Source organism: Rattus norvegicus, chromosome 18 (assembly GCF_021556685.1).
Source record: "Rattus norvegicus strain SHRSP/BbbUtx chromosome 18, alternate assembly SHRSP_T2T, whole genome shotgun sequence".
NCBI lineage: Eukaryota > Metazoa > Chordata > Mammalia > Rodentia > Muridae > Rattus > Rattus norvegicus.
The window spans coordinates 3,196,924-3,213,531 of NC_141551.1; the positions used below are offsets into that span (position 1 = coordinate 3,196,924).

General features: G+C 40.3%; 1 protein-coding gene across 29 annotated transcripts in view; it reads left to right on the forward strand.

The window, feature by feature from the left end:
• Positions 1 to 16,608, forward strand: part of Rbbp8 (RB binding protein 8, endonuclease) — an 86,695-nt gene that overhangs the window by 53,021 nt on the left and 17,066 nt on the right. For 10 of the 29 annotated variants that reach the window (XM_087592602.1, XM_087592620.1, XM_087592601.1 and 7 more), the window contains 7 exon segments: positions 4,237 to 4,412; positions 7,473 to 7,577; positions 9,687 to 9,784; positions 11,620 to 11,732; positions 12,748 to 13,633; positions 13,712 to 13,838; positions 15,258 to 15,346. In XM_087592602.1, coding sequence (XP_087448728.1) covers positions 4,237 to 4,412; positions 7,473 to 7,577; positions 9,687 to 9,784; positions 11,620 to 11,732; positions 12,748 to 13,633; positions 13,712 to 13,838; positions 15,258 to 15,346 — 1,594 coding nt within the window. 29 annotated transcript variants of the gene reach the window in all.

Genomic DNA, 16,608 nt, shown 5'->3' on the forward strand with positions numbered 1-16,608 from the left:
AAGTAACTTTTTTTCCTGCATTCTCTTTCCTGGTCTTCTGTTCTGTATCATTCCTAATCTACAGAGTATCCCTAATTCTGCCAAGTAGTTTATTATCTAGACTTTACAGATGAGAGAACCAAAGCTCGACAAGGCAAATGACATCTGTATGGTTTCATCACTGGTAAACAGCACGAGCTTTAATCAAACCTAATCTTCTGACTTACTGTACAGCACTGTCTCAAGATGCAAAAAAAAAAAAAAGTTGTTTGTTTGTTTGTTTTCTCTAATGTGGTCTGACAGATTTCAGAGTAGAAATAGGGCTTACTTCATAGTTCCCAATTGTGCTGGCTACTTACACGTCAACTTAACACAGGCTGAGTCATGTGGAAAGCAGAACCCTTGGTTGAAAATGCCCCCAACAGGCCTGAGGGACTTTTTCCTGATTAATGATTGATGTGGGCTCAGCCTATTGCAGGGGATGCCACACTTATGCAGGTAGTCCTCAATCGATCGATCGTAAAAGACAGCAGGCTAAGCAAGCCATAAACAGCAAGCCCAGAAGCAGCATTTACATGGTCTCTGCTTCAGTTCTCACATTCAAGTTCATGCCTCTGGTCCCTGCTTTGACTTCTGTTCATGGTGTGTGACTAGGCTATGTAAGCTGAAATAAACCCTTTCTTCCCCGAGGAAATCATGATGGGTTTTTTGTTTGTGTTGTTGTTGTTGTTGTTGTTGTTGTTGTTGTTGTTGTTTGAGACGATTTCTTTGTGTAGTCCTGGCTGTCCTGGAACTAGCTCTGTAACCCAGGCTGACTTCAAACTCAGAGATCCACCTGCCTCTGCCTCCCAATTGCTGGGATTAAAGGCCTGGGCCTCCACGCCTGACCTTCATCTTGTTGCTTTATCACAGCAGTAGAAGCCTAAGTAAGAAACCACTTATGTAGTTATGTTGCTTTTATTTAGAGTTTTTGTTGGCTTTGCTTGGTTAGTATTTAAGTTTTAAAGTGGAGACTTGGGCCTTACTACATTTGTTAGCTAAGTGGCTTTGAAATTGTGATCTCAACCATTTGTGTTACTTACCAGTTAACAAGGACAACGGTCACACTGAATGACGGCTTCCTGTAATTTTTTAAACTTTTGGATTCAGGACTGTACTCATAGTATTACAGATTTTTTTTTATTGGATAGTTTATTTATTTACATTTCAAATGTTGTTCCCTTTCCCGGTTTCCCCTCTAGAAACCCCCTATCCCATCTTCCCTCTCCTTACTTCTATAAGTGTGCTCCCCCACCCACCTACCCATTCCCACCTCCTCACTCTGGCATTTCCCTACTATGAAGTCTCGAGCCTTCCCAGGACCATGGGCCTCTTCTCCCATTGATGTCCAACAAGGCCATCCTCTGCTACATATATGGCTGAAGCCGTGGGTCCCTCCATGTGTACTCTTTTTTTTTTTAATTGTTTTTTTTATTTGTATTTCAAATGTTATTTCCTTTTCTAGTTTCCTGGACATAGGCCATCTCCCTCCCCTTCTTCTATAAGGGTGTGCCCCTCCCCAACTACCCTCCTTCCCACCCCCACCCCCGACATTCCCCTACACTGGGGGGTCCAGCCTTGGCAGGACCAAGGGCTTCTCCTTCCATTGGTGCCCAACAAGGCCATCCTCTGCTACCTATGCAGCTGGAGCCCTGGGTCAGTCCATGTATGGTCTTTGGATGGTGGTTTAGTCCCTGGGAGCTCTGGTTGGTTAGTATTGTTGTTCTTATGGGGTTGCAAGCCCCTTCAGCTCTTTCAATCCTTTCTCTAATTCCTCCAACAGGGGTCCCGTTCTCAGTTCAGTGGTTTGCTGCTAGCATTCACCTCTGTATTTGACATGCTGTGACTGTGCCTCTCAGGAGACAGCTATATCAGGCTCCTGTCAGCATGAACTTCTTGGCTTCATCCATCTTGTCTAGTTTTGGTGGCTGTATATACGTACATATATGTATATGGGCTGTATACCCATGTGGAACAGGCTCTGAGTGGCCGTTCCTTCAGTCTCTGCTCCAAACTTTGCCTCCATATCCCTCCTATGAATATTTTTTTGTTCCCCCTTTTAAGAAGGAGTGAAGCATTCGCACATTGGTTGTCCTTCTTCTTGAGCTTCATGTGGTTCGTGGATTGTATCTTGGGTAATTCAAGATTTTGGGCTAATATCTACTTATCAGTGAGTGCATACCATGTGTGTTTTTCTGTAATTGGGTTGCCTCACTCAGGATGATATTTTCTAGTTCAATCTATTTACCTATGAATTTCATAAGGTCATTGTTTTGATAGCTAAGTAGTATTCCATTGTGTAGATGTACCAGGTTTTCTGTATCCATTCCTCTGTTGAAGGGCATCTGGGTTCTCTCCAGCTTCTGGCTATTATAAGTAAGGCTGCTATGAACACAGTGGAGCATGTGTCCTTGATGTATGTTGGAGCATTTTTTGGCTATATGCCCAGGAGTGGTATAGCTGGGTCCTCAGGTAGTACTATGTCCAATTTTCTGAGGAACTGCCAGATTGATTGCCAGAGTGGTTGTACCAGCTCGCAATCCCACCAACAATGGAGGAAGGTTCCTCTTTCTCAACATCCTGATCAGCACCTGTTGTCACCTGAGAAAACAGGTCTACAGAAATGCTGACACACAGGCCTACAGGAGGATCAAGCCACTGTCAGAGACAGCAAGACAAGCTAACACCAGAGAGAACCTGATGAAAACAGGTCTACAGAAATGCTGACACACAGGCCTACAGGAGGGTCAGGCCACTATCAGAGACAGCAAGACAAGCTAACACCAGAGGCAAGCTCAGGAACCTAAGTAACAGAAACCAACACTACCTGGTGTCATCAAAGCCCAGTTCTCCCACCAAAGCAAATACTGAATATCTAAACACACCGGAAAAACAAGATTTGGATTTAAAAATCACATTTTATGATGACTTTAGAGGACTTTAAGAAGGACATAAATAACTCCCTTAAAGAAATACAGGACAACACAGGTAAACAAGTAGAAGCCCTTAAAGAGGAAACACAAAACTCCCTTAAAGAATTACAGGAAAACACAACCAAACAGGTGAAGGAATTGAACAAAACCATGCAAAATTTAAAAATGGAAATAGAAACAATAAAGAAAGCACAAAGGGAGATAACTCTAGAGATAGAAAAACTAAGGAAAAGATCAGGAGTCATTGATATGAGCATCTCCAACAGAGTACAAGAGAAAATAAAAAAGAATCTCAGAGGCAGGAGATCCCATAGAGTCAAAGATAATGTAAAACTCAAAAAGCTCCTAACCCAAAACATGCAGGAAATCCAGGACTCAATGAGAAGATCAAACCTAAGGATAATAGGTATAGAAGAGAGTGAGGACTCCCAACTCAAAGGCTAATAAATATCTTCAACAAAATCATAGAAGAAAACTTCTGGGCTGTATTCTTAAGGATGTGGAAAGATGTGGCAGGGTTTCAATCAGATTCAGTGGCTATGGCTTCAGGTTTAATGGAACTGTTGTAAACTGCAGGGTTGAGAGAAGATGGTAAGCAGAGCTTAACAGAAGCTGGGACAGAATCCTCATGCGTTGGTCTTAGACTCAGGACCTTATACTGTAACTTGTCCAGAGTCTATGCTAAATTCCAATCCTAGTTCTTTCACTATGGAAATAAGTTACTTTACTTCTATCTATTTCCCAATTGCAATATGGGAGTAATAGTATAGTATTTCATCTAGCTGTAATAATTAAAGTCATGCACTTAGCATTTTGAATAATTCCTGGAGATGTAAACACACAACAGAAGTTGGTAGTTGGACTGTCAGCATTATCATCCTTGTGTCATTTGCCAAGTCTTATTGGTTCTACTACAACAGTCACGTGAGGATTACAGTTCAAACCACAGGATCTGGCCTGTTCTTTTACAGTGACTGTCTGATTGACATCCCCTTCTTCCTGTTCCAGGCAGTCTTGTATGCTCCTGTTACCTTTCCCGTTTCTCTTATGCTCTGACATTCCAAACATTTCAAGTAATTTGGGTCAAGAATTCTACTAATATTCCCCACTTTATACTAACTTATTTTCATACATCTCTATTCCCTGAGTTTAGGGCATTACATAGGAATAACATTTCTGATATTTTTGTATTTATGTTCTATTGTAGTTACTACATGCTATTTAATAGACATTTTAATAAATATTTACAGAATTCATTTTCTTTTTATCTGTCATTTTGCACTAGAAGTGGTCAACAGGATCAAGTAGCTGAGCTTGAATGTGAGGAAAACATTATTCCAGACTCACCGATAACTTCCTTTTCCTTTTCTGGCATTAACCGCCTACGAAGAAAGGAGAATCTCCATGTCCGATACGTTGAACAAACGCACACTAAATTGGAGCACTCTGCATGTACAAGTGGTAAGGGTCAGAGCTGGGTTTTATAAAGTATTCACTTACTGTTTTTATGTAACCTAGTTTGATGGAAGGAAAATGGACAGTGTTCAGATAATTAAGGATACACTGTGAATTAACCTCTATTCATAAAATGACTAATAAGGTATTTTTGCTAGCATTATATACAGACGTGAGCAATAGTTAGTCTGAGTATGTGTATGTACCTGAGTATGTATATATGTATGTGTTTGGAACCCATAGAGGTCCAAATAGAGGGTTGAACTCTCTGAACCTGGAATTATAGGAGGTCGTGAGCTGCCTGCCATGTGGGTGCTGGTGGCCTAACCCAGGAACTCTGTAAAAGCAGAAAATGCCTTACTGCTGAGCTATCTCTCCAGCCCTCTGCATAGACTTTCTAATGTATATACTTTATGGAATCTATTTCTTTCCTAGTACCCTTGGCTATCCTAGAACTCACTGTGTAGTCAGGCTAGATTTGAGCTCATAGAAGTCCACCTACCTCCGCCACAGGGCTTGAAGGCTTATGCCATTATGCCAGGCTTAATGCACCCCTTTTGTTTGTTTTATTTTTGCTTTTGTTTTTCTCAAAGATTTTCTGTAGAGCCCAGGTTGTCCTGGAACTTGCTCTATAGACAAGGCTGAACTTGAACTCAGATCTACCTGCCTGTGCCACCTGAGTGCTGGTATTAAAGGCACACCTCACCATGCCTGCTTGTAGAACCTATTTCTAATTCCATTCCAGTTTGCTGTTTTGCCTAAATACTTCAAAAGCTACATTTTCAAATGGTCTTGTACTTGTAGTTTATGTGGCATGATAATGTGATTATTTCTTTTATTGTTCCTTTAAAGTAAATGACAAAGACTTAATTCTTAACCCAAAATATTTGAAACATTTGAGAAAAGGTGGTTTGCTAAATTAGCTCTTTAAAAGTTAGTAGATCTATATAGCTGGAGCGATGGCTTAGCAATTAAAAGCACTGCTGCCCTTTCAGAGAACCCAGGTTCAATTCCCAATATATACACATGGCCTCACACAACCATCTTTAACTCCAGAAAATCCAGTGCCCTTTCCTGGTCTCCATAGACACCGGGCACATACATAGCACAGACACATGTGCAGACAAAACACCTCTGTGTGTGTGTGTGTGTGTGTGTGTGTGTGTGTGTGTGTGTGTGTGTAAAGTAAAAGATCAACCCTCACAAACATCACAGACTATTTACAGGGCTGTTGGTTATTCTCCATAATCTGATGGTAAGGTCCTATTTCTGAACGTATAACTTACTTCTTAGGCCACTATCAAAAAGAAATCAAGATGGTGCCCAGCTAGAAACTTCATCCCTATTGACTAGTGTTCATGGTTCTGGAAGGTTTTGCATACTAACAGAGGAGAGAAATGATTGATTTGGCCCTTCTACAACCCTGTGACGTATAACAGACACTTGCCTGCAAAATATACTAATAGTTGCTACAAAGTGTTATTGGAGCAACCAGCCACTTTTTGAGTGGATTTAAGGCCTACTTCATGAGACAGATGCTGTTAAGGTGGCCGAGAGCCTGAAACTAGATGGGTCGTGGGCCTAGGAGAAAACCTACTACTGTTCTGCTAAAGGAACACAGCAATAAAGACTCCTAATGACATGCTGCTAAACCCACAGAACAGAGAGCGCTGTTCCGTCCTCGTCAGAGAAGCTCTTGTAGTAGACGGCACCCAGCCCTAAATGGAATGTCCCCATCACGCCAGCCCGTGGAGGCTCTGGGGTATGAGCAAAAGAGGAGGCAGAGATATTGTAGGAGGTAGGGGTGGGAGATGAATGACTCCAGGAAACAAGCAGCTTCCTCCAGACACACACAACAGGATCGACACATAGGAACTCACAGTCTGACAGTGTGCTCAAGACCTGCACAGGTTTAAACCAGACAGCCCAGGAGTAGACAAAACAAAAAGCTGTGTGTGTGTGCTTTTTTTGTGTTTTCAGTTTTGATTTGGAAGTTAAATATGTTCTTGGTCTTGTCTTTGAGAGTGAGAACATGAGGCTGAATTGGTAGTAAGGATCTGGGAGAAAGTATATGACCAGAGTATATTGTATAAAAATATTAATAAAAATTAATTACTTCTTTATCTGAAAATGTAAAGTTGGCAGTTTCCTTCATTTTATGTGTTTTTATCACCATCTAGTGGAGAACAGCAGAAATGTTTTTAAATCCTTTAATTTGGAACTAAATTAAAATATGTGCTAGTCTTTAAGGTACAGATAGATAGCTATGTGTATAATTTATATCATGGTTAAATTCATCCTTATGAACATCCAGAGAACAACTGCTGTGGTTTTATTAGTAGCTATTTGTATCCATAAAGGCTTATTTTCTAATTGTAAAAAACAAGCATATGACTTTAAAACTTGATTTTAATTTTATTCTTTTTTTTACTTAGAAAGTGAAATACCTAAAAAAAATTTTAAATGACCTAATGACTTAACTAGTGGTAATTTCTTTACCATAGTTACTTATCTTAAAAGTGTCAAGCACTTTTTAATCTTCATGTTATAATTAAAGTATAATTCTGTTCCTTTACCTTATCCTTTGGTTGTCTTTGAACTAAGTATTTAAGCTGTAGAGATTTCCAGTAAAACACATTTTGGTTTTCTTTCAGGACAGATTTTAGAGAAACAGGAGGGGTTGGGGATTTAGCTCAGCGGTAGAGCACTTGCCTAGCAAGCGCAAGGCCCTGGGTTCGGTCCCCAGCTCCGAAAAAAAAAAGAGAGAGAGAAACAGGAGCCAGTAACATTTTTAGTAAACTTAGTGCCTTGTCCCCAATGAGAAGTGACCGAGCTGTCACTACTGAGGTAACTCAGGTCATAGCAACCAAGCTGTTTCCAGGCCTCTCTCCCACTGTCCTAGCCTATAGCTGGGTTTCTCAGTAGAACTAAAGAATTATGCAAATTATGTCTATAAAATAATGGTGGTTATGCGTTAAAGACAAATTTACATTGACTTACCAGAATAAAGCTAGATAGCATTTTTTATCATTATTTACTGTTTATCCTCTTTCTCCCCCACCTTAGAATTAAGAAAGTTTTCCAAGGGTTCAGCTCCTGCACCAGTTAACTCTGAGGAACATGAAATTCTAGTAGCCGACACTTGTGATCAGAGTCATTCTCCACTGTCTAGTAAGTAAACACTGTGGTTATAAGTGTACGGTCGCGGTTATTGCTAGGCAACAAGACCTACAGTCAGAGTTAGCCAGTGTTTTAGAGATATGTTTAATATGAGAAAGTAATGTTAAGGCCAATATTAATTCATGTTAATATCTAAACTTATGTGAAATGTTGATGATTAAGTAAGAAAGACTTTTGATTTTTTTCTTTTATCCCTTCATTAAACAAGTATTTAAGGTTCTGCTATGTCAGGCACTGAACAAAGGAAGTATTTGTTCTTTTGGAACTTTTAGTCTGATTATGGGAGGAAGAAAACAAATTTATGTTTGTTTGTATGTATGTTGTAGAGTCAAGTACCTGAAGTCAACAGATGGCAAGGACACACAGTCTTACTAAAGTGACCCTAGAACAGAGGCTAAAAGGAGTGGGTGGCGTCCAGGAGCTGTGTCCGTCCTAGGGAACTCCAGTGTCAGTTGGTCTGTTTGGGGAGCACTATGGAAGTCTGTGAGAGCAGGATGGGTGACAGCAGAGATTTGGGCAGTAGGGATAATAGAACTGCCCCTTGACAGATGGAAGGGACTCGGAGAAGCTAAAATTCAGAAGTTTGGCTTTGAAAATATTGTCTGAAATTCAAAACAAATGTTCAGATAAAGTTCTTCTTTAGAAGGAAAGGTTTGCGTACTGAGATACGTGTGGAGGTTGTTAACATACTACCTAACACCGTGAGGTAACCAAGCAAGTCAGTGTAGGTGGACAAATCAGTGTAGGTGCACAGGTTTCAGGTACCGAGGCCAGCCTACTTCTGTCATTGTTAAGCAGTGATTTTTTTTCGTTATCTCCGTTTTCAGAGATATTTATTGTCTCTTTCCAGAAATCATTTCACACATTTTCTACCCTAGTTATTGCCCCCATGGAGTTAGTACTATAGAAACACTGTATCTGTTTGTGTACTCTATGTTATTTGTACTTTATATAAAAGGGGAAAGACATGTTAGTCCCCTAAAGCCCCCGCCCCATACACACACAGACATACGCATACACACTGACAGTGTTGCAGCTGTATCTGTTGTGATTTAGAGGTTATTAAAAGGAAGTAGATCTAAGTAGCCAGAAGAAGAACTTCCAGTAGGAAAGGAGGACTAACAATAATGGCCAGCAGGAGACAGGTTACTCCCTCCTCAGCCTCGAGTCATCTGAGGTCTTGCTCCTCATTTCAAACGTCCTCCAGTCTACTAATCCACTGCCTCCTGACTCCCCTACGTGTTCTCTGTGCCCTCTGTACTGTTCTAGCCACCAGCATCTTCAAGACTGCTTTAGGACTTTGTTTCATTCCTTGCCTGTTAGATTTGTTCTTGGCTATGAGGCTGTCAGAGTCAGAATTATCCTTTTACCCAAGTATTTATGTCTGGCCTTTCAAAACTCTTGTCCCTTTTCCTTGGTCCCAGGAGAAATTCTGAACTCTTCAGCATAATCTGACCCCTGACCCCTAGTTAACAGGCGTGAGCTCATATTATGCTTTCATCTTCCACAAGTCGGTGCCTAGCTATTAAATCATACGCAGTTCTCTGAAAAGCCATTTTGTCCCATCTATCTGGGTCCTTAAAGATACCTAAAACCTTGCTTTCTGCCCCCCGGTCCTTAAATGGTGGCTTCCCTTTCCCTTCAGCATCGTCATGTTAGGCATCCAGTTGTATAGTTTGTCTTGATTTCCCCGAGCAGATTTAGGGTCCTTATGTATTTAAACCTTTATTATGTTTTTTTTTTTACATGCTTCTGCAAATTCTGTTTGGTTTTTCCCTTAGAAAACAAAAGTTCTGTTTTTTACCTTTTACTATAGCAACGTATAACTGAAGTGTTGTACTAAGTTACTTAAGGAAAAGTAGAAAACTTAGATGAATGAAAAAGTCTCATAATTTGTCTGCTAAAATATCTTAACACATGGCTATTTATAAGAAAGCATTTTGGACCTTTTGAACAGTTTAAAATGTGTCCACTGTCATCTTAAAAATGGTACCTTGATTTTTTTCCCAATCTTTGTGATTTTCATGCATTGATTCTTCTTCTATGTGATTTTTTTATATCTTTTTTAAATTGTCTGTGTTTTTTTTTTTTCTTCTTTAGAAATATGTGGAACAAGCAGTTACCCCGCTGACAAGTTATCTTCTAACTTAGATGCTGTTGTTGCTGAGACGCTTGGACTTGATGGTCAAGAAGAATCTGTAAGCACTCACTCAGTTTGATAATTATGAATTGTTAATAATTCACATGTCCACTTAAATCTGTTCTTAAAGAGTTGAGGAGGAGCTGGTTATGATGGCACAGGCTGGTGGGATGTGCTGAAGACCCAGGGCTCCCTCTTCGTGAGAATGAGCAGGAAAGAAGTCATTTGAGCCCATCATCATTGGACAAAGGCCTAAAGCAAAACTGTCACTCTCTTTTCAGTTCAGTCAGAGCGACAGACCCTTAGGGTATGAGCTGCTTGAAGCTTAGACAATTTATTTTGCCAGTTCATTTATGCCCCTTCTCCAAAACATGTTTCCTTCCCATATTTATTGTAAGAAAACATCTTTAAGATTGAATTTTCTGGGGTTGGGGATTTAGCTCAGTGGTAGAGTGCTTGCCTAGGAAGCGCAAGGCCCTGGGTTCGGTCCCCAGCTCCGAAAAAAAGAAAAAAAAAAAAGATTGAATTTTCTGACAGCCATTAAATTTTCATTTGGTTCGAAAAATGACCTGAATTTTAAGAACCTACCAATTCAGCTAACCATAATCTTTAAAAGTTGGGTCAGAGACTGACTTTCCAATTGTTTTAGTTACTTTAATACTTTCCTATGTCTGTCTTTCCCCTTAATCTTACAACATAAAACATTTGCAGTTCCCAGTCTTAGGTTCTTGGTGTTTGGGGGTTTTGTTCTGTTGTTTGTTTGTTTGTTTGTTTGTTTGTTTGTTTGTTTTAGATATACATCTACCTGCTGGTTTGTATATGTTCTGGTCAGATGCCTGTGGAGGCTAGAAGAGGTCCTGAGACCTCCCTGAAGCTGGAGCTAGAAGCAGTTGGAGCTGCTTGATATGAGTGCTGGTAGTCAAACTCCAGTCCTCTGCAAGAGCGGCAAGAGCTGCTCAGCCACTAAGTCGTTTCCGGAGGGCAAAATTAGAGAGTTTTCATCTGTTTGTAGTTCTGAGTATTAGAACCCAAGGCTCCACAAATGCTAGGTTAAGTTCTGTTTTGATACAGTTTAAGGACTGGGGATTTAAATTGGTTCAGTGATCAAGCATTTGCATAATGTATGTAAGGCCCTAAGTTTGACCACTGACAGTACGAAAATAAACAAACAAGTGACAGATTTAAAATAGTCTTCCTTTGCTTTTCTCTTAGAAAACTGTCTCACTGTTGAGTTTCTTAAACTTGAGTTAGTTTTTCGTTACATTTTGATTTTACACTTTTAAAATTCATCCTGAAGTTATAGTGGGTAATTCTTAGCTTGTGAACATTTGTGTGTGTTTTATAGTCTCTAGTTCCTTACTAGCCATAGATCTAACAAGTTTAGATATGAAATCTATTAGAGGAGAAGCTATCAAAGGATTCTTCTTACAGTCTGATTCACGGTCAACAGCGTCTTTACCGTTCTTGAATGTATCACAGGCACAGGATTTCAGATTTATTGAGCTTGTGCTTTTATGATCGATTCCCAGGTGACTTGTGTGCAATCCTAAGAATTTCCTCTAAAGTTTCCTTTTACATTCGCCTGTGTTTTCTACCCTTCATTTTAACGTATTTTGGTATTGAACTATTTCTATGCAGTAGTAAGTTATATAAAGTATTAAAACATTAGCACTTTCTTCTCTTCATATTTTTTTATTGTGATAAAATTTAGATAACAAAATTAGTGGCTTTAAAGCCTACAGTACAGTGATATTTATATACTCACAATATTGTGCAGCTCCATTCTCTGTCTGATTACATAGCTCTTCATTCTGATTCCTTTCACTTCATATATTTTGGGGATTTATTTGCATTGTAGCATTTATCCACTTTAAGCATGCTTTACTATTGAAGGAACCCCAAGGTCCTGTGAGCCCTCTTGGAAATGAGCTCTACCACTGTCTCAAAGAAGATCACAAAAAACAGCCTTTTATGGAATCTGCAATAAGGAACGAAGATAACGTAAGGTAATTTTGAGCATGGATATTTTTGTTTGTTTTATTTTGTTTTGTTTTGTTAGTGTAGCTCCATAAAGCTTACAAGGCTGAGTGTCTCAGCACTGCACTCCCCCAAAGTGGCTGCTGGTGCCCTGTCCATATTCTCCTCCCGCATCATCAAGCATCGTCAAGACCTCCCAGCTTTGCTTTATCCCAGTAAATAAAGTCTTTACACTGTGTCTCCAAACACTAAATGGTGCGAAAGACCCAGCTTATGTAACATTTGTGTGTGGGCCTCTGTGTGTGTGTGTGTGTGTGTGCGTACCATGTATTCCCAGGAGGTCATGGCTCAGAAGCTCTCGAGCTGGAGTTGTAAATGTCTGTGAGCCACTGTGTGGGTGCCGGGACTCAACCTGGATGCCCTGCAGCAGTTGTCAGTGCTTCTGACCAGTGAGCTGCCTTCTTCTTGTCGTTTTTCTCAAATATCATAATATTTACTAACAGTACTTATGTTGATAAGGCATGCTTAGGATATGAATTGATCGAAGCTTAGAGGATTTATTTTGCTGTCTTGTTCCTGCCCCTTCTCTCATGCTTTCTCCCCACATCCTGCTTAGTTTAGGTTCATCTGTTAATAACTCATCAAGTAAGTTTTATTCCCATTTCTCTTTTATTTAAATGGACAACAGAAATGTGGCTCCAAGGGTTGAATATCTTGTCTAAGATCGTATAGCTATTGAGAGCGTTTACATTCAGTTCTGCGATGTAGGAATTTTTTCTTGGGATTTCTCATAAGTTTAATAATAGCAAAAGACTCGGAGTCCTCAGTGGGCTCTGGAGTCCTCAGTGGCTCATTTCTACTTTCATCTGCTCTGCTAAATAAGGAGAAAACAACACTGCTTCTTACATTTGTGTTAATCATCTGCCTCTAATGGGTGGATAGCACCTTACTATTCTGTATCAAGAAATGTTTTAATGTACTGTTTTTTAAATTTTTACCCCATTTTCAGTTTTAAGAAATCTTATATATTCTTTGTTTATTTAGGTTTTCAGACTCTGCTTCAAAGGCCCCTCCCCGAGAACTCACTACTCGGGGGTCATCTCCCGTGTTTGGACCTACCTCTACCGTGAAAACTCATTTGGGTTTGAAAACAAGTTTCTCCCCTTCACTCTTAGACAGTGGGAAAAAAAACCTTCTGAGCACAGCTCCCTTTAGCAGCATTTCTGTTTCTAGATCAGAGAAAGTTAGATCCAAATCAGAGGATAATGCCCTTTTCACACAACAAAGTGCTGGGTCTGAGGTAAAGGTCATCAGCCAGTCATTTCCTAGTAAGCAGATTCTTACAAGTAAAAACGTTAGTGACTCTGTCGACGAGCAGGGTGGTGCTGATCACATGAAAGATGCTGTTAGTGATAAACACCTGGTGCCTTTGAAATCACTGGGAGGCAAAGCGTCCAAAAGGAAGAGGACTGAGGAAGAGGGTGAGCACGCAGTACACTGCCCGCAGACCTGTTTTGATAAGGAAAATGCCCTTCCTTTTCCAATGGAGAATCAGTTCCCTGTGAATGGAGACCATGTGATGGATAAACCTCTGGACCTGTCAGATCGGTTTGCAGCTAATCAGCGTCAAGAGAAGAACCACGGGGATGAAACTTGCAAACACAAACTTAAGCAAGTGACTATTTATGAGGCTCTGAAGCCCGTTCCCAAGGGCTCCTCCTCAGGCCGCAAGGCCTTGAGTGGGGCCTGCACACTAGCCCAAGACTCTGCAGAGACATACTGCTTACAGCAGCGCACCCTCCAGTGCTCTAGTAAATTCTCTCCAGACCATAACACTCAATTACAGATAAAAGAAGAAAATCCTGTTTTCAAAACACCTCCACGTTCACAGGAAAGTTTGGAGACAGAGAATCTTTTTGGTGATGTGAAGGTTTGTGTTAAATGTTCAGACATTTTGATTAACACTGTTTGTGATTTCATTTAGGTGCTAATAATTATCTCTATTTAGGGTATTGGGTCTCTTGTGCCAATAAAAGTAAAAGGCAGATCAGCCCATGGAGGATGTGAGCTTGCATCAGTTCTTCAGTTAAACCCCTGCAGAGTTGCTAAGACAAAGTCTCTGCCCAGCAACCACGGTGCGTGCATTGCGAACAGCATCTCTCCTCTTTAGCTGGGTGCAGTTACAGTCTCTTTGCACACATCTGTGTTTATCCTCACAGGTTTCATCTCACCTTGGAGGTTTCTGCTCTTACGCTTTTTCAAAAATCATTTTAAATACATTGATATATATTTTTAGATGGTTGTGGACTTACTTATGTAGTTATTTCTTACTTCCTTTGCAAAAGCTTTTAAAAAATATTTTAACTATTCATTTGGGATTTTTGTTTGTTTTTCGTGTTTTAGTTTTCAGAGGGAGTTTAGTTTGTTTTTTAGAGGGAGACAATATTAGGGATTGAGCCCAGGGCTTCACCCATGCTAGTTAAGCCACTTGCCACTAAGCTGCACCGCAGTCCTAAACTGCGCGATGTTTAAAGTGGTTCTTCGTTCAGAACTTGCTCTTCGCCCCTTACATAGCCTTCCCTTTCTTTGCATTGAAATGTTTATCTGTAAGCCTATACAAGTTAATAAGTTTCTAACTTGTTTAACTCTTATAATTGCATGTATGTGCACACACCCCATTGCTGTGCATGTGTACATATGTGTGTGTGTGCACATCTGTACAGGTACACATGAAGGTGTGTGTGCCTGGAGCTCTCTGTGGACTAACTGCCAGCAGGCCCCAGGGATTCGTTTGTCCTCTGTCTCTACTGTGCCTGGACTTTTTGACTACATGGACTGCACTGTCCGCTTGCGGTTAGCATCATCTTGCTTCATGTTCTTAATCTACAGTTCATGGTTGTCGAGTGTTTTCTACTATAGTACATTACAATCCAAACACTTCTACAGTTCTAACTTCTAAACACTCACTTTACTGAAATACAGGTCACTTGCTCTCGTGTTCAGCCCAGCGGTTTGGTATACTCACCGAGCTGTACAGCAGTCTGAAACAGTCTCGAGTTTATCATCTTCAGTGCTTTTTTCTTCCTTTGCAACACTAGCTATCTCTGGTCTCATAATGATCATTGGCCACTTGAGCTGTCTGGTGACAGTAGGTCTGCCTACTCTGACCTGGGTATTTATTTATTTTATTTTTTGAGGTTTTTAAAATATTATGTATATGACTGTTGCACCGTGTGAGTGCCAGATGCAGAAGTGAGTGTCAGGTCCCCTGGAACTGAAGGTATAGATAGTTGTGAGGCACCATATAGATGCTAGGAAACAAAGCCAAGGCCTCTACAGAGCAGCGGGTGCTTCTGCAGCTGAGCCTCTCTCTGCTCCTGGGGACATCCATATTTTAGTTTGTGCTCTGGGAATTCTTTATATATCCTAGATGTCCTGCATCAGATAGGTGATTTGCAGAACATCTTCCATTCTGTGGGTCCCCTAACGTTTTAAAGCAAAAAATGGGTTTTTAATTTGTGCTTCTTTCCCTACCCCACCCTCCTTTTCCCAAGATATGTCATTTGAAAATATCCAGTGGAGTGTAGATCCGGGAGCAGACCTTTCTCAATATAAAATGGATGTTACTGTGATAGATACAAAGGTAAGTCTGAAAACTAGAACTAAAGCCCATCTGTTTCTTAGTCTAGTGAATTATCAGGCTCTCCTTGTAATACTTTTTTACACATTTCATTTATTGTGCATGTGATTGCGTGTATACATTAGTGCGTACCATGTGCATCATACATGTAGATGTCAGACCATAACCCTCAGGTTCTCTCCTCTACCATGTGAGTCCCGAGGAGCAAACCCAGGTTGCCAAGCTCATTGACAGGTACATTTATCCAGAGTTATCTTGTTAGCTCAGGATAGGGACTTCTTAGCACTTGCATGTATTCTCTCAGGAAACAGAAATAATAATACCTTTTCTTCTAGCACAATGCTAATCTTGAAAGACTAATAATACTTTCTGATTTTTAAAGGCCGTTGATATAAAACATTAGTTGTCTTTTTTTCCAAAGATTTCTTTACTTTATGCATGTGAGTACACTGTTGCTGTCTTTAGACACACCAGAAGAGGGCATCATATCTCATTACAGATGGCTGCGAGCCACCATGTGGTTGCTGGGAGTTGAACTCAGGACCTCTGGAAAGAGCAGTCAGTGCTCTTAACCTCTGAGCCATCTCTCCCACTCCCAATGTTGTCTTTTTAAATAACAAAAATATTAGTTGTGTATTCCAACTGATTTTATTTTTATCGGAAAGCATCCGTCAGATGTCCTCAGTTATTTCTGATAGGATCTCATTGTACAACCCAGACTCCTGCTTCAGCCCCAGCCCTGGAATTATAGGTGTGTACCACCATTCATTCCATCATATGTCTTGATTACCTTTCATTTTTTTAGATTTCGAATTTATCTATTTTTTTATATGTATGAGTTTTGCCCGATAGTGAAAAGGTCAGAAGAGTCATATCCCTGGAATCAGAGTTACAAATTGTTGTGAGTGACCATATGAGTGCTGGGAATTGAACCTGGGTCTTCTGCAAAAGCAGCTAGGACTTTCAACTACTAATCCATCCCTCCAGCCACCTTGATTAGCTTTTAAAGAAGAAGAAAAAGTGCTATCAAGACATTTATTTTTTTTCCAGTTGACTTTTTAAAAATGCAGTGTGTGTGTGTGTGTGTGTGTGTGTGTGTGTGTGTGTGTGTGTATCTGTCTGTCTGTGTTTGAGATAGGGTCTCACTATGTAGTTCTGCTATCCTGGAATTCAATATGTAGACCAGGCTGACCTTGAACTCATGAAACCCACCTCTGCTTCATGAGTACTGGGATTGAAGGTGTGTATCGTTACTCCCAGCTATG